The sequence below is a fragment of the Macrobrachium rosenbergii genome, chromosome 51 (genome assembly GCF_040412425.1).
Source record: "Macrobrachium rosenbergii isolate ZJJX-2024 chromosome 51, ASM4041242v1, whole genome shotgun sequence".
Lineage (NCBI taxonomy): Eukaryota > Metazoa > Arthropoda > Malacostraca > Decapoda > Palaemonidae > Macrobrachium > Macrobrachium rosenbergii.
In genome coordinates, this window is record NC_089791.1 from 75,006,853 (window position 1) to 75,031,370 (window position 24,518).

At 36.1% G+C, this 24,518-nt stretch overlaps 1 protein-coding gene across 9 annotated transcripts in view; it reads right to left on the reverse strand.

Moving 5' to 3' along the window:
- Positions 1-24,518, reverse strand: part of LOC136833493 (uncharacterized) — a 437,570-nt gene that overhangs the window by 143,162 nt on the left and 269,890 nt on the right. For all 9 annotated transcript variants that reach the window (XM_067095717.1, XM_067095716.1, XM_067095710.1 and 6 more), the window contains 2 exons: positions 16,669-16,780; positions 2,332-2,655 (listed from right to left, as the gene is read on the reverse strand). In XM_067095717.1, coding sequence (XP_066951818.1) covers positions 2,332-2,655; positions 16,669-16,780 — 436 coding nt within the window. The remainder of the gene's footprint in view (positions 1-2,331; positions 2,656-16,668; positions 16,781-24,518) is intronic.

The following is a 24,518-nucleotide window of genomic DNA, read 5'->3' on the forward strand; positions in this document are numbered from 1 at the left end:
TATTTGTTTTGTATAATAAATAAATGATTTACCTAATAATAAGTAATAATTTTCAAAAATCAATAATAATAATAATAATAATAATTGTAATTACAAAATTTATACATTTCTACAGTATATTGTGATATTTTCAACAAATAATTATCATTTCCCAATCTTTTGTGAAACTTTGAAGAGAGAGGCAGGGAAAGCTATCACATATGTCATTCGTTGTCCACAGCGTGTCAAAGGATTTCTAGCACTCTCTCTCTCTCTCTCTCTCTCTCTTCTTCGGTTTTCTTTCTTTTCCTTCATAAATCATGAATTTCCATCTTTTGATATCCAACGTAAGAATAACTTTCTTCTCTCTCTCTCTCTCCGTAATAATTCATAAATAATCTAACTAATTTAACTTGATATTTCAAGTAAGGACAACTCTCTCTCTCTCTCTCTCTCTCTCTCTCTCTCTCTCCAAAATAATTGATAAATAATTTCTCTCTCTTCCAAAATAATTGATAAATAATTTCACTCTCTTCAGTAAAGACTCTCTCTCTCTCTCTCTCTCTCTCTCTCTCTCTCTCTCTCTCTCTCTCTCTCTCTCTCTCTCTCTTTCTTCTTCCTTTTTCCTTCATAAATCATGAATTTCCATCTTTTGATATCCAACGTAAGAATAACTTCTCTCTCTCTCTCTCTCTCTCGGTAATAATTCATAAATAATCTAACTAATTTAACTTGATATTTCAAGCAAGGACAACTCTCTCTCTCTCTCTCTCTCTCTCTCTCTCTCTCTCTCTCTCTCTCTCTCTCTCTCTCTCTCTCCAAAATAATTGATAAATAATTTCACTCTCTTCAGTAAAGACAACCCTTATCTCTCTCACTCTCTCTCTCCTCTCTCTCTCGAGGATTTGCAAATATTGCGTGTCTGTGAAAAAATCGCATATGACAATTAGTTAGGTTCCAATGACAAGTTCGCTTGTCTGTGAATTCACGAAACTCAAATCATGTAAGATCAAGGTATTACTGTATACCTGGCTGCCAGACGAAGCTCCTCTATTGCCAGAGGTTCCATTTACGTCATTGTCATTAAATCTTTCATTTCTTTCCATTATTGCTGAGTTTTGCTATTTAACCCATAACTGGAAGCTACCCCCAGCAGGAATAGGTACTCATTTACAGCTGAGTAGACTGAGGAAATTGTGGTAAAGATCCTTTCACAAGGAATCAACGCTGAGGAGAGCAGTCACCCATCCAACGACTGACCAGCCCCAATGTTGCTTTATTATTATTATTATTATTATTATTATTATTATTATTATTATTATTATTATTATTATTCAAAAGATGAAACCAATTCATATGGAACAAGCTCACAGGGGACACTGAATTGAAATTCAAGCTACCACAGGAAGAAGTAAGAGGAGGTAAAGGGAAATACATAAGGAAGAGATCCCGCTTATTAGGAAAGAAAAAATAAATTAATAAAGATATAAAAATGTATTAAAATGCAAGGAGAATACTATTAGGGTAGTAATGAACTGCATCTTTGCTTGAACTTCTGAAGTTCCAATTGCAAAACATCCTCTGGGAGGCTGTTCCACAGTCGCAGTGGGAGGAATAAGCTCCTCTGCCCATCACTGTGATAGATGGATTCGTTGGGCCAAGGCCTACTTTCCCTTTCCATGGGCCTTCTGCATCATATTTTCCTCTGAACTGATTCAGGCCATTCTATAATTAATGGGTTTGTAAGAACACACAATACTTAACGATAAAACACATTTTCCTACAAACCCACACTGTAAACTTCCAGTATCCTCCTCCCTTCCCTGCACTGTTTGAGATGGAGGTTGACAACTTCAGTCCCTTTCAGACCAGTGAAATGGGAGTTGGGCATATGCATGCAGTCTTTTCTCCTTACAAGATTTTTTAATTTGGTGCGACTGGAGAAATTCATATGGAGTCAGCTATTTTACGATTACTGGGTCTGTAGAAAATTATAAAAACAATTTTTATTGGACTTATTTTGTACTGCAGTGTTATACTGTTCTTACTTCTATGGATTCTATTGGTTTCACTGAGTCAGTGTGTGTGTGTGTGTGTGTGCAGAAGCTAGATAACAATGGGCTTGGAATTTGGAGCTAGGTTAGTGCCTGCTAGAATATTTACATAAAATATTATTTGAGCTTTACAGAAATCTGCACCCCCTTTGGATTTATATTAGTGCGCATGATTTCTGGGCTACTGCATATCATGGTACTGTATATCTTTCATATTTCTGAAGAGAGAAGAGAGAGAGAGAGAGAGAGAGATGCTCTGAAACCAATTACAGTATCTACAAAAAAGTACAGTATTTACCTGATGGCGCTGGTTCATAATAAACTTGGGCTCAATTTCAGTGTATGAAGCACAAGCTAAACCTAATGCTCCTGCAAGTTTTAAAGTGTGGTGGGGAGGAAATGCTGTTAGGGTAGTTTCCTCATCTCCACTTGCTGTTGGAGTGAATGTAATAAAATTTAACTCATTTGTTTCCAAATAAGAGAGATTCACTATATGCTGATGTCCTGGCTGAAGAACCTCACATATGGCTGTAACTTTAGTATGGTGAAGAAAACTGAATAGAAGTTGCAGTACATCTTTACTGAGGTTCCCCAAAGTGTCACAAACAGTACGAGCAAAAACCTGAAAAATAATAGGTATTGATGAAAAACACAGAAATTTAGGCTATTAAAGTTATGTGAATAATAATTCATTCTTTCATCAATGGGGCTAAATGATGAGAAATGACACTACTCCATTATATATAACTATTTCTTGTGTTAAAAAAAACTGATGAATTACAGCCCACAAAGGAAACCGCATGAAAGTTCTCGGTAAAGTAGGATATATTTCAAATGGCCATGCAATATAAAGAAGAAATTGCAATGGCAAAAAAGCAATAGTTCTTGATTGTGAATAATGTAAATCATTACTGTATAGGTGTTTGCTATGGTTACCTTACTATTTATAATATTATTCAAAATATGTCTACATATACAGTATAACTGAATAATTATACCACAATTATTAACCCTAAAACCAATTAGGGTCATTTGTGTAAGCAACCTTGGTTAACTTAATTTTTCTTTAAAATAATATTATTTAAAATATGTCTACATATACAGTGTAACTGAAAAATTATACCACAATCGGTAACCCTAAACCAATTAGGGTCATTCATGTTAGCAAACCTTGGAATACTTTCTTTCCAGTCATTTAACAATCTCTGAATTGGTGAATCTGCACATGGAGCTTTTTGATAGCATAGCACTACAAGACAGACCAACCAATATCAAGGAATTCTCTCAAAGTTGATCTCGGCCAGAACAGTCCCTTTTGACACAGTGATAGACTATAAATTAACTAAAGGCAGGGGGGGGGGTTCTCTCCCTTGCCTAGAGCAATTACCTCAGTCTTTCCAATCACTCTTTTCACACAGAAGTGGCAACAGTGTGCAAGTCAGCCATGTTTGCCATTACTCTGCTCTTTAGGTGTGCCATTGAGAAAACACACCAGGCTGTTGGCTCCTAAGTTTCATACTTATTCGAGATGTTGCCCCTATGTGCTAAGGAAAGTTAAGTGCATGATCTTAAACCCCCTTAAAAACTTAGCAACAGGTTTTCAGGAGTTGTCAAATTTGTTGGCTGGTGCAAACCTCGTGGCAGGGATTCTGGATTAGGCTAACAGGGTACGTCATGCATTCTGTACTTCTCTCTAGCCTTTTTAAATCACAGCTCATATTACAGATTCTGTTCTTTAAAATCATTAATCAATGGTTTTTTGTATGTAGATAATTTTAGTTTAAGGTACTGAATAAGAAATAATGTTATAGCCTAACATTTCTTTCCAGTGATGAGCTATGACCTAGATTTGCAGCCGTCTTTGATATCAGGTTTTTTTCACAACATATAAACAAATAAAACTTGAGTTCTGGTGATCTGTTTTTAATATGTGTTACTCAGCTGGAAAAGACATTAAAAACCTGATTATGCGAATCTTTTATGATCCCTTCTTAGCAGGATGTAGCAAATACTTTCCCCATGATGTATTGCCTACTAGTTTAAGACTAAGAGCCAAAATACTAAAATATTTGCAAGGTTAATAATAATGATAAATTAAAAGTTATTCCCTCCATTATCTACAATAACACATCAAAGGCCCTTATTGATACAATACTGTATTGGAAATTTGCAGATTTGATCAAAATACATTACAGATGTAAAACAGCAATTTTGTAACCTTTTATTATCCAATTTTGTCACTATACAGCACTTTATTTGATTATAAACAAAGAATAAACTGTACAGTATTGTAAACAACATGAAAATCAAACTGTGCATTAAACTGTGTATAAAATATTTTTAAAAAATTAACATTGAAATTCTCTTTCTCTCTCTTACCTGTGAGCATTGCTAAAACTACTTATATCAGTTAGACTTGAAAAATCTCTTTTTTAATAAAGAATAGCCAAGAGGAAGACAGACAGAAAGGCCAGCAAATGCACACCAAGTGTGTACGACTGGAGTTCTTGATAGCGTAGTCGTTTGTTTCATCCACAAGGAGTTACCTTCCATGGGTCTGTCAGAGCTCTACAGTGACCACACTAATATCAAAGAATTCTCTTATAGTTGGTCTTTTGGCCAGGTAATATGTCGTAATGATAAACATTATAACACATGATGGAGTATATACTGGACTCAAAAGATAAGAGGGCACTTTCCCTTATCTTCAGCGAAACTGTACCCAGTTTTCCATCGTCAAAACCTGGTAGAAGAAGAACTGATTATCGCGTATGCACAGTCCACCATACTGCTGAAAAATGGACAGCAAAAAGACCAAGAAGTCATTACTTTCTGTGGTCGCTGTGGATCAGCTTCATTTGTCAGTGCTCCATATTTCACAACAGGAATCATCTAAAGAAGCAAGTAAAGTGCCTAGTTTTAAATTCCAGTTAAAGTTTTAGTTTTAAACTTTTGGAACTGTCAGTTAAATTTTGTGTGAAAGCCAAAAACCTGATTTTTCTTGCCAACACATGGATGGCACTTAAGTCATAATCGCTTATTGTTAGTTGGGAAAAGTGCAAATTATTTTTAAAATTTGTCATTTCAATTAGTTATTTAAACTAAAAGAAATGTTCCACAATCTATCATTAATACAGAAAATCATTTCAGGGTATACAATGTCCACAATAATCTAGGCAGTAGCCTACATCAGACTGAGAATAATTTAGACTGGATAAATAGAGGATGTTGTCTGTGGCCTATAACCTATGTTTAAATATTCTTACGTCTGAACTAAATAACCTAGATTAGGTAGTAACCTAAACTAGGATAACTTTTCAGAAATATCCTATTATGGGCCTAAAACAGTAGCCCATCTTAGGCCAAGGACCCTAGGATTAGGTAATAATCTGGGCAAATTAAAACGGTAGCCTAGCTGTAAGGTTAAATATTAATAAAATTTTTCTTTATTATATAGCCTATACACTTAAGCGTGATCTAAATAATCCAGATTAGGCAGTACCTTATAGTAGGTCAAGTGATAACCCTCTACGAAATATCCCATTATTGGATTAAGCATTAGATTAGACCAGGTAGCCTAGAACTAGATGAAACATTTATCCTGGCTAGATTAAATGGTAGCTTAGCATTTAGGCTACATACTAAAGTAAATTTGTTTTATGTAACCCATACCTGATTACTAGATTAAATAGGAATCCCTTTAGGGAATATCCTGTTAATGGCCTAAACAGTAGTTTAGATTAAATATAGCAGTGGCCACATATCAGATAAAAGCGTAATCTCGGCCAGATAAAACAGTAAACTAATTATGGGGGTTTTCCCTGTGTAGTTTATATCCTCGTGTGTGATTTAAATAAGCCTAAACGAGGCAGTGACCTAGAATAGGTTAAGTGAGAACTCTCTAAGAAATCCTCTATTCTTAGCTTAACATAGATTATGCTAGAAACATTAACCTAAGCCATATAAAACAGCAGCCTGGGTTAGGTAAACAAATTATTTATGGCAGTTAGCCTGAATGGCATGACATTCAAAAAACTACATTTCACATAGCCCTTGCAAAAGGCCTAACAGTGTATAGTAATACAGTTATATACTGGTGTCAAAGTTAACCTAAATCTTAGAGTGTTTAAGCTAATATAGATTTCAACACATATAACAATTTGGTAAGTAAAATATTACAGCTAAACACTTGTAATCAAGTTAACCTGTAATATCAAATATACCATCTATATAAGGATTACAGACAATTAGTACTAACTAGTTTCTGATAAAATTTGTTATATATCACTACAGGGCCATCATTATGCAGGACCCTCAGTTCAAGTGTTCCAAAACAAATTGCTCGGTTTGTTTTTTGCCAGTGGGTATGGCCCGTACCACCTGCCATGAGCACAGTCCTTGCAAAAAACAAGAAAAATGGTTGGACACCAGATATGTGCAAAATTTGTTGTATGCTTCTGGCAGCAAGTTTTAAGGATTAAACAGCTCATTTTAAGCTGCCTCGATGGGTCAGAGGGTTCAAGTAGGGGTGAGGAAGGGGGAGATTATATCTTTCCGGCAGAACTCTGGCAGCAGATATTTAACCATTTTTCAGATCAAGATCTATGTTTGGGCCAAAACCCAGTAACATTAGTCCCCAGTACCTCCCAGGTTAACCCCGCACAGGATATAGAGGAGAATCTTTACATGGGGGTGACACTCCTACTAATGAACATGAAGTGGACATTGCCAATGAAATGGCCTTGCTGAACCCAGAAGGATCAAGGACACAAATTTCAACTAAGTATGGGAGAGACCTTCCAGAAGGAATTCTATCTCCCATGCAGCTATCAGATGCTGAACAGGATATTTCCTCCAAAAGAGATACTAAGATCCACCCAACCCCAAGAGAAATGACTGCATTTCTGGAGGGGTATAATAACTCACCCAGGACTTCTGCTCCTTGGTTATCAGGCAGTTATAGTTCTGTGACTGAAGCTCAGTCAAACTGCACAAGCTCCCCAAAAAGGGATAAACAGGGACATGATGCATAATTCCGAAAAGGAAATTCGGTCAGTCCTGTACACCCAAAAGTGTAAAAATAATGCATTCTGTATCTGAAAAGTGAGAGTGGATACAAATTCTGCCCAAACAATGTCTAAATCTGGAATTCCACTGGAAACAACAAAATGGCCTGTTCGGACTACAAAGCTTCAGATCAAAACATAACAGGGGCTCTAATACTCACCCCTGATGAGACTGATAATCCTTGGCAAGATGACTAAATTTGCAATTTCTCTCCCGATGGTAAGTATCCAATTAATGAGAGAAAAACTACGAATGAAGTTGTACATGTAGAATTTAGAGACAGGGCAGCATTCCCTAATACAGAATTGCGCCTGGTACAGTCGGGGAAATGATTTGTTTTACCCCTTGAGTTCACGAGACACTGTAAATGGCAACGCAGCTTTTGTTTATGTAGTTAAGTAGTAATACTATTAAGTGATTGGTGAAGACGTCTCCTTACCAGTTAACATATACTTACTTACTTTATTTCACAAAAACTAAAATACGTAGGTAAAAAAATGTGTGAACAATCTGCAACATGAAAAATGGGTTTATAAAGAAGAAGCAAAGCATTTAGAGGACATCTTAACCCTTAAACGCCTATTGGACGTATCAAACGTCGACTAAAATTGTCTGTTGGGTGCCGAGTGGACGTACCGTACGTTGACTACAAAAAATTTCAACCTTCAGTCAACTTTGACTCGACCGAAATGTTCGAAAAACGCAATTGTAAGCTAAAACTCTTACATTCTAGTAATATTCAATCATGTACCTTCATTTTGCAACAAATTGGAAGTCTCTAGCACAATATTTCGATTTATGGTGAATTTTTGAAAAAACTTTTTTTCGGCGGTAACTCACGAAAAATTTCATAAATTCTTTCGTCATTTTGTCGTAATTTTTGCACTGTTCAGCCGTTACATAAAGTTTTATATATGAAAAAATTTTGTACAATACAGCAAATACAAAATGGTTTCTTTTATCAATTTGGAAATATTTTCATTTATACCACGATAACTGCCAAAATTTTTGTCACTGAAATGGTCTAAAACTCTTACATTTAATATTCAATCATGTACCTTCATTTTGCAACAAATTGGAAGTCTCTAGCACAATATTTCGATTTATATGAATTTTTGAAAAAAATGTAACTCAGCCGAAAATTTCATAAATTCTTTCGTCAATTTTGCACTGTTCATGTTACAAGTTTTACAGAAAAAATACAAACAAAATACAACCCATGGTTATAGCCTTTATCAATTTGGAAATATTTTCATATAAACCACGATAACTGCCAAAATTTCAACCTTCGGTCAACTTTAACTTCGACCGAAATGGTAAAAACGCAATTTTAAGCTAAAACTCTTACGATCTAGTAATATTCAATCATTTACCTTCATTTTGCAACAAATTGGAAGTCTCTAGCACAATATTTCGATTTATGGTGAATTTCTGAAAAAACTTTTTCCTTACGTCCGCGCCAGAAATTCTTTAAATCACGTTAATCGTAATGTTTGCACTGTTTTATATTAGTCGTTACATAAAGTTTTATATATGGAAATGTGTGCAATTTCATGTAGAATATAACAAAAAATAACTCATGGTTGTAGCTTTTATCAGTTTTGAAATATTTTCATATAAATCACGATAACTGCCAAAATTTCAAGCTTCAGTCAACTTTAACTTTCGACCGAAATGGTCAAAAAAAACGCAATTATAAGCTAAAACTCTTACATTCTAGTAATAGTCAATCATGTACCTTCATTTTGCAACAAACTGGAAGTCTCTAGCACAATATTTCGATTTATGGTGAATTTCTGAAAAAAAAATTTTTTCCTTACATCTCTTGTAACTTTCGGCGAACATCTCAGAAATTCTTTTCGTCATGTTGTCGTAATGTTTGCATCATTTTACATTAGTCGTTACATAAACTTTTATATATGAAAATGTGTGCAATTTCATGTAGAATACAACAAAAAATAGCTCATGGTTGTGGCTTTTATCAGTTTTGAAATATTTTCACATAAATCACGATAACTGCCAAAATTTCAACCTTCGGTCAACTTTAACTCGACCGAAATGGTCAAAAAACACAATTGTAAGCTAAAACTCTTACATTCTAGTAATATTCAATTGTTTAACTTCATTTTGCAATAAATTGGGTCTCTAACACAATATTTCGATTTATGGTGAATTTTAAAAAAAAAACATTTTCCTTACATCTGCTTGTGGTAACTCGCCAAACATCTCAGAAATTCTTTCGTCTCGTTGTCGTAATATTTGCAGCGCTTTATATTAGTCGTTACATAAAGTTTTATATATGAAAATGTGCGCAATTTCATGTACAATACAACAAAAAATAACTCATGGTTTTAGCTTTTAACGGTTTTGAAATATTTCCATATAAATCACGATAAATAGAAAAAATTCGACTTTCGGTCAACTTTAACTTCGACGAAATGGTTGAAAACTGCAATTGTAAGCTAAAACACTTACAGTCTAGTAATATTCAATCAATTAGCTTCATTTTTCAACAAACGGGAAGTCTCTAGCACAATATTTCGATTTATGGTGAATTTTTGAAAAAAACATTTTTTTACGTCAGGCGTTTCAATTCATGCATCATTTTGTGATAATATTTTCTCTGTGTTGCTTTGATCGTTTTAAAATTTGTTATATACCAAAATCATCGCAATTTAGTGTACAATACAACTAAATAAAAATGAACTCATTAGCTTTAACCGTTTTGCTTACAGCACGATTTGTATACAATTATATACGATTTTTTTTTTTCACTGTCATATATTCCAATATTTATATATGATAATGAATTTTTTTTTTCATTTCTGATGATTGCATACTAAACTTCAGGCAATGACAAAAAAAATAAGCCAAAAATGAACTCTTAATCTTAAAAACTAAGCGTGCTGTGATTTTTTGAAAAAACTTTTTTTCTGCTTCGGCGCTAACTCACCGAATGCCGCCGGCATACAGGAGACATTTTTGTAAATAGGGCTTCGGCATTAAAGGGTTAATGCACAATTTCAAAAAATATTCTTAGTCCATAGTACTGTACAAGCAAAACACACAAACAAGAGACAGCAATGAAACAAGTTATATTGGGTCATTTGCCGATAATTTGCTGCTACAGTATACGCATGGTACTACTGTATTGCGCGTACATATACTAACATTGATATTCTGCGCGTACAGTACTGTACATTTTATTAAATGTTTTGTTGTAAGATGATTTTTAAATATTACATACAAAAAGTGTTTTAGGGTGATACGTAGAACTACAGGTAGTACGTAGAGCATATCTAAAATACGTCAGACAACAAGAATAGCAGGGTACGTATGTTTACGTCTGCGGTACGTAGCATTTTCATGTACATACTAAGTATATATTCATGACAACTGTAAGTACATTTTGTATGATGAAAAAAGATTTGCTAATTTTCAAATATTACCGTACAGAAATACATTAATGTAAACACTGCAAAATATCAATATCATATATTTGTTTTTCTTAAAAGTGCTTCACCCAAGCCACCTCTCCACAAATATAAAGAACTCGAGATGCTGGACACTGTGTACCCAGGACCAATGATATCGACACACTATTGGCTGTCATCTGCAAAGCAGCCACTCCAGAAGCACCATTCATTTTCCTTGGCGCTGATTGGCTGTTCACTTGGCACTGATTGGCTGAACATTCACGACCAACTTGCGAACATGGAAGTCTGGGAGACCGCATCCACGGCATCCTTCTCAGTTCATGCGTAGTTCACAGCATCTTCTTACCGCATGAAATCGCGCATCTTTGTATTTTGTTTCTTAATCTTTGTGCATCAGCGGTATTCGGCCCTAAAATGCCTCCTAAAAAACGCCCTGCTCCTTCTAAGACTTCTGGCAAAGAGTCTAAAAGAAAGAAGACTCTTATGAAACTCGAGAAGGTGAAAGTTCTTGACATGTTAAAGGAGGGCAAAAGTTTTACTGTGGTTGGCCGCCATTTTAATGTTAATGAGAGCACAGTGAGATATATAAAGAAGAAAGAGGCAGAGATACGAAAGTCTGTCAGTATGAGCTACTTCAGTAGTGCAAGACAGTTGCAACAGTGCGGGATAAAACAATCGTGAAGATGGAATCTGCTCTGGCATTCTGGATAAAGGACTGCCAGAAGAAGAATGTGCCCCTCGACTCCAACATCATTCACAAGAAAGTGCGACAACTCTACCAGCAGTTATCACCTCCTACGGAAGGCGACGACGTAGTACACGCAGAGGAAGGTGTTGAAGAAGGGGAATTTGAATTCATAGGCTTCAATGAACCAGCGCCTACAGAAGCAGAAGAAGAAGAGGGAAAAGAGCCCCAAGTAGGACCATCATCAGTGCCTCAAGGTTTCCAGGCCAGCAAGGGGTGGTTCCACCTATTTCAAAAGCAGTTCCACCTAAAGTCTGTTACTTTGCATGGGGAATCAGCTTCTGCAGACATTGAAGCAGCTGCGAAATATCCAGAGACCTTCAAGAAAATCATCCAGGAGAAGGGCTACCATCCACAACAGGTGTTCAATATGGATGAGACTGGCCTGTTCTGGAAGAAGATGCCTTCCCAGACATACCTCATGAAGGACGAAGCTAAAGCCTCAGGATTCAAGGCCCAGAAGGATAGGGTTACCCTCATCATGTGTGGGAATGCGGCTGGTTTCATGCTTAAACCAGGCCTCAATTACAAGGCTGCAAACCCCAGGGCCCTCAAGAATAAGAACAAGGCGTTGCTTCCTGTGTTCTGGATGCATAACCCTAAGGCCTGGATCACCAAAGTCCTTACAGAGTACTGGTTCCATCAGAGCTTCATCCCTCAAGTTAGGTAATACCTGAACAACTTGAGCATGGAGTTCAAGGTGTTGCTGAATATGGATAATGCTGGTGGCCACCCTCTCGATCTTTATTACAAGGGAGTTCAGCTTGAGTTCCTCCCTCCCAACACCACCTCTCTCCTCCAGCCTATGGACCAGGGTGTGATATGTGCCTTCAAGGCACTCTATAACGGGAACTCCCTCCAGCATCTTGTGAATGCAATGGACAATGACAGTGAATTTGTGCTAAAAGACTACTGGCGTAAATTCACGATTGCCACGTGTCTGACCATCATTAACCGATCACTGAATGACATGAAGAAGGGGACACTGAATGCGTGCTGGAACAAGTTGTGGCCGGAGTGTGTTCATGATTACAGGGGCTTCTCTCCTGAAGAAATTCAACATTCGGCCATTAATAAGGCTGTCCAGTTGGCAAAGATTCTAGGTGGAGAAGGCTTCGAGGACATCACCGAGGATGAAATCAGCACCCTCATTGATGCTCACTCTGACCCCCTGACGGACCAGAGGAGGAGCAGGAGGAAGAGGAGGGCAGCCTGACTTTGGAACGTTTGTCCCACATTAAGAGAATGATCAAGGATATGCAGGAGTATGTTTCAACATGAGATCCTTATATGGAATGCTCCTTGAAGTTTTCAAACATCCTTGCTTTAGCAATGGAGCCCTATAATCAAGCCCTCACCACCATGAAAAAGCAGCGACAGCAGCTGCCTATCACCATGTTCATCAACGGACAAAGAAGGCCCCTCCAAAGCCTCCCAAATCACCAGAAGTAGTGCCTCTCGAATCGCCTGAAGAAGTGCCTCCCCAATCACTTGAAGTAGTGCCTCCCAAATCAACTGAAGAAGTGCCTCCCAAAGCACCTCCTGAAGGTGAAGAGGCACCCTCAGATGAGTTGTAACTCCTCTGCTTTGCTGTGCAGTCATATCTTCATCGTCCTTCATCGGACTGCACAGCTAATTCATCATCATCACCTTTAATCAACATTCATCGCTGGACAGTACCCGTATGATTTATGTATGTAGTAATCTTAATATTTGCGTAGTATTAAATTTTTTTAAATGTGCATACTTTTTTTTATTTTTTGTCTCTCTCTTTGTGAATTACATATAAATACCAATGGTTCCCCTCTAAAAGAAAATGGGACAGCTTGTAACTGTATGAAAGAAAATGTGCATGGCTGAATATGTAGGGGGGGGGACTGGATTATTTTCACCTACAGCTGTAAGCCATACAGTATGTACGTATATTTGTAACGATAAAATGCTTAAGATGGCTTGGAAATTATATTAATAATATAATTTCAAAGATTAATACAGTAATAAGGTAATAGTTTAATGTATATTTGATGTAGGCTGGTATTTTTAGGCATACTTTGGTGTTTGATCTTTCATGGTAGACAGTTATAAGCATTTTTAGAGGGGGGTTACAAGTATTTGCAGATTATAGCTATTCGCAGGGGGGTCTGGAACACATTCCCGCGAATACGGGGGGTTTACTATATTTCATATTATATAATACCTATGTACACTAATGGGAAACAGTACTTTCCAAATTACAAAGTCATAGTATATTTCATTGTCTGGTGTTTATATTTGCAGTTATTATTTTGTTCAAACACAAGGAAAGTGATAATAAGATGAATCATCATGAAATTACTTTGTCACTTATTTTTATGCCAATACAGTGGACCCCCACTTATTCGTGATTCAGCATTCACAGATTTAGTTATTCGCGGATTTATTTTTCAATAAATCGAGGCAGATTCGGTAATTAGCAGATTTTTTCGTACAGCAATATTCACTAATTACTGTACTTTCGGGTTATTTTTGTGATTAAATACATATTTTATGATAAAAAAATTATTTAATTTTTTCAATGCATATTTAAATATTTCTTAACTCACAGAAAAAGACGGACTTATGTAAGCCTGTGGAAAGAAACAGGTTTGTAAGCTCTGTGCTGGTAATAAACCGGTTTTCTCCCCTCTTTATAGGAAGAACCTCCTTATAGTGAACCCTCCCATAGGAGGGGCCTCCTTATAGTGAACTCTCCCAGTGGCTACAGCTCCCTATACCAGTTTCTCACCTCACTGTAGTGCTCACAGCTACAGCGCTCAGAAATGATACTGAAATTATATTAAAGTGAATAACTTAAGGTATGTTTGGTGTTTTAACTATTAACACTTTCCTGTCCAATTGACGTAATATTACACAATACCCCCCTAACCCCATTCTTTTCTGACTGACGTAATTTTACGTAAAATTTACCGACATTTTTCGTACGTGTGGTAGGGGTAAATTTTTTTATTTTTGGACAGTTGGTGGTTTCCATAGTCTAAAGCATACCTTGGACCATGTAACTCAGGCATCAATACGCCAGGCAAGCAGTTCCAATACTGTGCATGCACAAATCCGTGGAATAGAAAATTTCTCACAATGAAATCAGCTGATCCTACCCACGCTTCTCTCTCGTATCTTACATTTTTTTTTATAAAATGTAGGATTACATTATTGGAAACACTCTGTTTCGTACCCTCTTTTTCTATAATTTTTTTAGTTCCTCTACTGCCATGGCGTAGTAAAATTCTCACAATGACATCAGCTGATCCCACCCCCGCAGGCCTGGCAGGCCACACTTCTGTCAGAGACCATGCGTACGAGGTTGGGTAAACACGTGTGGCTGTTTACATACAGCCACGTCAATCGAGAACAGTTTCCAACATGCTTTCGTAAAGTTTTTACGGTAAAACTAGCGGAAAGCAGCGTTAGTGCATCACATAAGAGACGTCTGGATTTTAGGCAGGGCTCTGAATCTCATTTTCATTATTATATATATTGATATTTAGAGAATTTTGTTGGCTTTCTCATAAAAAATAATTCATTCGCCTAACTGTTATAGCTTTTGAGCTCTGAACGATAATGTTGACAACGGTAACATTTTTTTAAATTTCGAACAGATTATAACGTCAAAATGAAACTGTTGCCGTTACCAAAGCCATTTTTTCTTGACTCTCACTTTATTCCTCAACCTTTCCTCTACATTTTTGTATATTTACAAAGTAATTTCTATGAAAAATATCCAAGCTAAGGCTCTTCAAAAAAAAATGTCTAGCGATAATTTCACATTATGCCGGGCAGCGAGCTCTGTTTCTTACCTATTTTCTATCAATTTTTCACCAACTGGACTTATTCGTTTTCATTCTTTTATATGTCGATATTTTGAGAATTTTCTTGGCTTTCTCATAAAAAATAATTCATTCGCCTAACTGTTATAGTTTTGAGCTCTGACGATAATGTTGACAACGGTAACTTTTTTCCGTTGATCAACTTATAACGTCAAAATGATACTGTTGCCATTACCAAAGCCATTTTTCTTAACTCTCCTTTATTCTTCAACTTTTCCTCTACATTTTCGCATATTTACAAAGTAATTTCTATGAAAAATAACCGAGATAGGGCTCTTCAAAAAAGATTTTTTGTAGCGATAATTCTCACCATACACTGGGCAGAGCGCTCTGTTTCTTACCCTCTTTTCTATCAATTTTTTCACCAACTGGACTTATTCATTTTTCATTGTTTTATATGTCGATATTTAGAGAATTGTGTTGGCTTTTTCATAAAAAATAATTCATTCGCCTAACTCTTATAGCTTTTGAGCTACGAACGATAATGTTGACAACGGTAACATTTTTTTCATTTCGATAAAAATATAATGTCAAAATGAAACTGTTGCCGTTACCAAAGCCATTTTTCTTGACTTTCCCTTTATTCTTCAACTTTTCCTCTACATTTTCATATATTTACAAAGTAATTTCTATGAAAAATAACTGAGATAGGGGTCTTCAAAAAATATTTTTTCTAGCGATAATTCTCACCATACGCCGGGCAGAGCGCTCTGTTTCTCACCCTCTTTTCTATCAATTTTTTCATCAACTGGACTTATTCGTTTTCCATTGTTTTATATGTCAATATTTAGGGAATTTTGTTGGCTTTCTCATAAAAAATAATTCATTCGTCTGACTTTCATAGTTTTTGGGTTACGAACGAAAATATAAAAATAAGTAAAGAATTTTTTTTTCATTAAATAACTCACATTTTTTCGTATTTAGAGGGCTGGGACTCTTATTCTGACTATTCCACCATAAAATATAAACATTTAGAAAAAAAGGACAGCAAAATGAACGTTGTTGGCATAAAATTTCTATTTTTGCTGAATTTTCGAAATAATTATATTTTCGCACTATCGAGCGCTCCCAGACACATTGGGGCTCATGTACCCTCAGTGATGTGATAACTAAACAGATAGGAAAGGGTTAAAATAGGCAGTTATAAGCCTTTTTAGAGGGTGGGTTCCAATATATCGCAGATTTTCAGTATTTGTGGGTGGCTGTGGAACCTAACCACCACAAATATGGGGGGTCCACCGTATGGCTAATGTTTTTGGAAAATTAGAAATCTTTTGTTTGTTTTTAGTTATGGCTACATGAAGATGGGAACAAAGTCAGTTCAAGTTGTAGATGAAGAAATATATCACAAAAATCAATCGACCTAGTTTCTCAACCTCTGCCCTTAAAAACAGAAAAAAGGAGGCTTTAATGACACACTACTAATATAAGTCCTATAGCTGACACTACCGCTACACGACATCACAGTTAAATGTATGAGGACAGTATTCATTTGAAACAAAATATCAATGGAATTCAATTACCTTTGCCAGTTCAAATCTACTTCCATTGTACAGGTCAATATCAGACCTTTTTCTTATCAGCATGTGAACGTTCTTGCTCCCAGCAATTAAATAGAACTTTTCACCTATATACCTGCAAAACAGAATAAAGTAATCAATTTAATCTTGGACTCTCCAAAACAGTATGCTCCCTTAAAATACCCAGCCCAGAAAAAAATGGTTTTCTAAAGACAACTGCATAATTCATGACTGAATACAGCACTTGCAAAAATTGGAATATTTGGCTTACTAAGAAATACTTGTTTCAAAACACACCTATTACCTTACAATAGCCTAATTCCACAATAGCAAATTAGTAAATTTTCTAGATAAGTGGAAATAAAAAGAAAAGAAAACATTCTGACTTCCACTTGTCTGCGGGGTTTGGAACATTTTAATGAAGCTGTTTGCTGCAGGCAATTTAGCACAGCAGCTTTGGCACCAAATCCATTTGCCTCTGAACTTCTCAAATACTTCTTACTTTTCTGGATAAACTTGGTACTCTTAAGCCTCTAATCCAAATGCAAGAATATGAAGAAATTTTGACGTTCATAGTAGGATTCAAACCCGCATACAGAGTATCAGAATGAGGTCATGTTGACACTATGACCAAAAGAAGGATAAAAGTCTATTTCCACTCAGACATATGGTACATATACCTGTCAAATTTAGATACATTTATTCAAAATGGAATAGACCTATCTTAATCACTGTGGCCAAGTGGGCAATCGTTTTTAATGCTTTTTAGGCTGAAATATACATATAAAATCTACAGATCATTTTTGCCTTGAAAGTACTTAAGTAACTCTAATACCCACAATGCCTTATAACTTCTCAAATTCTTCACGCTATCTAAAGACATGTATTACTACAAAGTCTTAGACCCACATGCAAGAACATGAAGAAATTCCAATGCTCATTGCAGGATTTAAACCCACATCCACAGTATTAGAACAAGGTCAAGTTGCCAACCTGACCATATGAAGGATAAAGTCTACTGCCGCTCATACATATATACATACACCTGTGAATTCACATACATTTATTTTGAGCTGGTATAGACTCATCCTCACCATTATAGCTAAGTGGGCAATTATTTACATTGATTTTAGGCTGAAATACATATATATACCTTATTTCCAAGTGTAGATGCTCTGGCCTTCAAAACACTCTGGCCTCAAAGATGGAAAAAAATTGTAAACATGAAAATAAGGTTGCAAGACTTTCATTTACCTTACCAAGACATTTTGAGGGTGGCTTAGTGACAGGTAGATCCTATTAACCACTTAGTTTGTATTCTTCTTTTACAGCACATAAATAGGCAAGTTACATCCTACACTAAAATATTCCAGTTCTGCAATTCAGTGCTCGGCCCTACTGTGGTTTTTACCTTCACTGGAATATCTATGTTATAACCAAATATAATAATACTGCATGTAGGTTAAGGATAAGCATATGATACCTAAGGTATGAAGAGTGTTCAAGTTGGTAACATTGCCCTGGCTTTGTTTTGGTTATTGGACACCCCAGAATAAAAAAAAAAATACAGTAAAGAAAACACAAATCCTAACTGTACTTAGAAAAATTGTAGTCTGTTTATGCCAGTTCAAAGCATTTCATGTACAAATTTGAAAACAACAACATTGTAATACAGTACTGTGCAAAAAGATGGCAGTTTCATGTAATCTTCCAAGTTTCTGAAACCCTTTTTACAAAACCAAATTTTTTATGGTCTTATAATGTTATTTACTATTTTTATGTTTAAAACTGTGGAAACCAATCATTCCTTTGCCTGGTGTTGCTTACTGAACACAACATTCCCTCATTCAACTAAACACAAACAAAACAAATAATGGTTAGTGAGCATTTGATTATGATCACCTTGCTAAACTATAGTAAGGTTTACCAGTACACCCTATCAACATGCCACAATTTTACTTTTGTCAAGTAAATAAGTTGTTTATGATTGTCTTGCAAGATTAGAGTATGGTTTACTAGTAAACCCTGTTAACAAGCTGCAATTTTACTTCTGCCAGTTATTAATGTTCCCAAGTCAGGATCGTTTGAACAGAGCGAAAATAACGGTATACTGATATACATGCAAGTTACTACAGGACCACTGACTCACCTACTACTGTCTGCCAATATGGGAATGCATCTTTGGGACTAAGCAACATATATTTTTTAGTTTTTAAGATAATATACTGCACTCTATTCTGGGGTCATGTACAGGAATTCTGATGAATATTTAGCACAAGATAACCTTCCTCTGGGATTAAGACAGGCCTGTGAAAAACTAAACATATGACATACGGTAAACGTTCAAGATTTATTTTAGGAGAAAAATACACTTTTGACAATAGGAAATATGGCATACCGTATATATTTATACAGAATACCCCTAACTTTATATAAATTATATATATGAATATAATGTGTTTGAACTATTAAAATAGGCAGTTTACATATGAGTGGCGCAGTGTAATAAGGTGCCAAGCGCCCGTTTTTAAAAAATGATAAAACGCATTTAAAGTTTGCCAACTATGAAAAACGTTTATAAAAGAAAAACCAGCCAAACGATTTCTATGAATCATACCTCATTTTAAAGGAAATTTATTCGCCTATTACATATGCAAAAATCATTATAGTATGTTTTGTCATTTAGCGGCCACAACCACAAAAGTGAGGTAATGTAAGATTGTTGTTAATGAACACAATGAAAATGTTTTCATACGGCAATTAAAGCATGTTTTGTAATAAAAACAACCTAAAATATTTATCCTAATAATGCTCTAAAATTATTATTATAACATATCTATAAAATTTCCATGAAAATATTATAAAACAAAAACATCCTCCTACATCCACCCACGCACCTCCACTGGTTGCCGCTTGCCTCCTTTTATAGTCTTATGATGTAGCAGTGAGAACTTCGCTAAGGGCGAAATTTCCCTTTGTTTTATGGATTTTGAACCTTTTGCCAGTAACATAAGGGGACAAAAGTGTGTGTACAGGATAGTGCTGTACTTTAGCTTTCGCTCACAATAAAAAAATAGTTCCACATTTTTATGTGGCGCTGCCACCTTGTTTACTTATTTATATATATATATATTTATATATATATATATATATATATATATATATATATATATATATATATATATATATATATATATATATATATATATATATATATATACAAGGTGTTTGAAATTAGAGCCCCCCTCTACAGCATAAACTAAAATTGATATGGACAAAAACAAGAATAATTCAGAACAGGTATTTACTTAAGTTTCTCTCTGAGTGTTTAATATTTTGTGTGGCCTCCATCTGCCTGTACCACAGCCTGCATTCTTGAGGGGTGTGATTTCAGCAAATCGCAAATAAGCTGAGACTTAAACTCCATTTCCCTGAGCACTTCGGTCACCTCTCTTCGCAGGTCGTCGAGGCTTGTATACCACCATAGTTCACTGTGTGCGCTTCAACATGATCCTTTAAGATACTACCAATGTTTTCACACACAATAAGGTCAGGGGAGCTACCTGGAAATTCACTTGACGAGAAGAAATCGATACCACTGTTTCGAAGCAGCTCCTGTGTCTGAAAGCCTTGAAACATGGTGCCTTATCATGCAAAAATGTGACTTCTTCAACAGATAACACATTTTCAGGATCTTTGAGGAAAGAAAATAATCCAACAGTAAGCACAGTTTCTCTGAAGTATTCGCCATTCCATGATTGTCCTCTTTCTTTGATGATCCACATTAACCGTTTGGCTGTGAAACAGAGAAAAATTCCCAAACATTAAGGAAATTTCACAACTTGGAGATAGCACACATCATCGCTGGGCAACCCAAATGATGTCATTTTTATGATTTGGCTTCCTGACTGTGTAAATGAAGAATTCGTCTGATGTGGCAACATGGAGAAAGTCAGCTTCATCCCAATCTTCAAGAAATAAACCACAAAACCATGCACGGTCTTCTTTCTGTTGCTGAAGTTAAAAGTTAAGTATATCTTAGTTTAACCAGACCACTGAGCTGGTTAACAGCTCTCCTAGGGCTGGCCCAAAGGATAAGACTTATTTTTACGTGGCTAAGAACCTACTAGTTACCTAGCAACGGGACCTACAGCTTATTGTGGAATCCAAACCACATTATGACGAGAAATGAATTTCTATCACCAGAAATAAATTCCTCAAATTCTTCTTTGGTGGCTCGGAGAGTCGAACGCTGGGCCAACAGCGTGCCAGTCGAAAGCTCTACCACTCCTCCAAAGAAGCACTTGGGCTTGCTAATAACATGAAATGGCTTGATACCAGATTTTTTCAACTCATGATATACAGCACTATAACTTCTCTTCTCTCCCCTTTTTGTTTCTACAGTAGTTCAAGCACCAATTTGAGTAAAGACTTTCTTGGTCTACCCACTGCCTCAGCTATGATGTCTTTTGACTCCTGAGAAAGGACTTCAGGTCTTCCAAGATTCTCACTCTTTTCGCGATGACAGTCATATGGATTTTAGTTCCAGTTTCTTTTAACATAGGATTCATCTCTTTTAATGTATTTAGCTATCCAGGAATGTGAAATGAAGGATGCACCAGCATCCCTGGCCTCTCTGAAGGTTATAGCTCAGATTCAGTCAATCCATCTGATTTCCTCCGAGTCGTTAGCCATGACTGTATCTAACTCCGTCACTCAATCTGAAAATACAAGAAATGTAAAATGAAAAATAGCTCAATAGAAACTTACATTGATGTACTTGGAGATAGGCTATAGCAGAAAACTTCATAACTTTCCATTTGTTCTGTGGAGGGGGCCTCTAATTTCAAACACCTATGTGTATATATATATATATATATATATATATATTATATATATATATATATATATATATATATATATATATATATATATATATAAATATATATATATATATATATATATATATATACAATATTTATAACATACATATAGTATATATTTCATAAGCTCACAATGTTTCAGAGTGTGATGAAAGAATTTTGGAGTGCGAGATGGTACTGATGGAAGCCGTCAGTTGCAAAATCTTTGTATTCAGCAAATAGTTTGATTCCTCAGCTCTTTTGCGAGAAGCTCAGCAATATTGGAGATCAGGTGATCTCCGAAGCGCTATGTATATTCGTGAGTACGTGCGTTACTTTGATCTAGATTATGCCAAAATCTGCCCTAAAAGTGAGTTTGATCGTTCATTAACGTGATAGAACTGCAGTTGTCCAGTTATAACTTTGGAGTGGTTCCAGGCTTTGAAAATCGGCAGATAAGGTAGAGTCTCAAATCTCTGTTTTTATGGGAGAAAATTGAACTTGTGATTTTTACCATGACTTTCTAATCATTATGAACTTATGAACTGGTGTGGGAAATTTAATATGAATATTCATACCTCTTTTATATTATTATTTTTGTTATGTTACGTTTGCCATATCTTGGCTATGCATTTTACACTTTCCATTATTGTGTTTTGTATTTCATATATTTTTGGGAGTTTTCTATCATGTTTAATGCTTTCGACAAGATGTCTGTGGACTTGTTGGAATAACATGGGGACACATGCAAGTCATTTGCAATGTCAATCTCTTTATGTGGTAGACTGTTTTTTGACATGACTTTTAGTTATTGATTTGTGAGTATGTGAGATTTTTGGGTATTTCCAAGCTATTAGCCATAATGAGACTTCTTTAGTCAGAAGTGCTTTGCAGTTTAGAGTTTAGTTATCTGACTCGATAATTCATTTATTATGCATTTTAATCTTTGCTTTGTTTTATTCATTTCTTGTTGGGTTATTTGAATAATAAACCTATTTTTGTAGGAACGATTGTGTTTCTTTAAATAGTCCATTTAATTGCTTTGAGAGAATGAGAGAGGTCGGGTGGATGAGCTTGATGTTGATGAGAGAGAGAGAGAGAGGATTCGGGCTGAGAGAGAGAGAGAGAGGGGGGCAAAGTGCTAGGGAGATTAGGGTCGAACCTTTTACGTCTTTTTTCCTGAAGTTAGATCGCTAAGATCACGTTACGTAAACTTCCAAAAAAAGTGTTGATCTGTTCCCTGTAACAGATTTTAATGGTGGCAAGCGGGTAAAAGTTAAATAGTTTTAATTAGGGTAGCGAAAGAGGGAGATTACTAATAGACTAATTGGTAACATTGATGCCCAAGGCATAGGCGACTGGGCCGTGAGCGTGATGAGTGATCACCAGTCTTAAGAGAGCGAGTTTCATAGGTGGGTCGAGTTACGTGTGTAATACGGGGAATCTTTTTTTTTTCCGTCTCTATTCGAGTATTGGGAGTGGGGAGTTGTGAAATAGATCTGGATGATCTCTAGAGCAATTTTGGGGTTAACAAAATACCCAAATAAGTGTGAATAGTGGCGATTGTGAGTTAATTAAGCAAAGTGGTGATTCAACAAAAATCACACTGGTTTTTCTCTGCTTCGTCTTCAAGATGGTGACGTCACAGGTTGCACAGAGCTCCATTTTCGGTTGGCAGACCGAGTGTTGAGTGACCCATTTTCAGTTTTTCTTTTTAGGAGAAGCTTAACTTTTTGTTGTTCTCCCGTTTTCTTTCAAATTGGTGAGTACCCCATTCTCGTAAGTTGCACAGAACTCCGTTTTCTGTTCTTCTTTTAGAGGGGGTAACTTTTGCCTTTCTCTAGTGTTCTTTTTGGTTTCTTTTTTATGTTGCTACGCTCAGGGCGTGTAATCACTTACAAAATGCCGGACGATGCAGCAAGCACATCCCAATCAGTTGTGGTGCATAAAGTGACGGCGTTTGCGGGAATTACTAATTTTAAAGGGTTAGTTGATGGGAAGCCAACCCAAAATATAGAAACTTTCATTGAGTCAGTGAACAATTATCTGAATTCCAAGAAAATTACGAATGGCGCTGAAGCTTTAACAGAGGCTAAAGCATTTCTGGACTTAGATAAAGGAGATATTGGGAAACGGGCACGCAGTTTCGGGTTCAGAAGGTGTAAAACTTGGAATGAACTGCAGAAATTTCTACGAGCTACTTATGGCGGAGTTCAACGTGAGTGTGCAGTTCGGAATTTGCAAGCGTTTCTCAAAATAAAGAAGGGCAACGATTCACTGGTCACATACAGTGCGAATTTATTTGATGCAGTAGGTGAGTTAAAGAAATCTATAACAGGCTCTCCATGGGTAACTGGAAATAATATCTCCTTAGATAATTTTGAAAGATTGTTACACTTTGCTTGCCTTTTAACGTCGGTCCCAGATGTAATTGTAGATAGTTTTGACAAAAGAATTGATCTGGATACAGACGAATCCTTTTTGTTTGCACAGATTAACAAAAATCTATCAAAATGCCCGACACTGGACAGTAGTTTTGTACAGGGAGGTGCAAAGATGTCTGCTGCGGTTTCCAAACCACAGAACAATGCTAGTCCCTCGCATTCGGGAAATGATGCAACAGCGAAGACATGTGCACGAGTAGAATCGAAGAAAATTCCAGAGAGATCAGTCACAACGATACGTTGTTTTAATTGTGATAAACTAGGACATAGTAAATCAAATTGCAGAGTGAGATATTGTTCAGTTTGCAAATCTTCAGATCATGGATGGAGATTTTGCCCAGCCACAAAAAGAGTAGAGAATATTCAGGGAAGTCACGGGAGGTTTTTCTAGATATGACAGGAGAATTCCACATGATGCAAGTTCTAGATACACAAAGGAACAGCAGAATTTTCACAAGATAAGTTCGAAGACGGACACAGGATAATGAGCAATCAGGTCTTAGAATCACCAGAACCTAGGCCGATTGTACGTGGATTTTCTAATGGC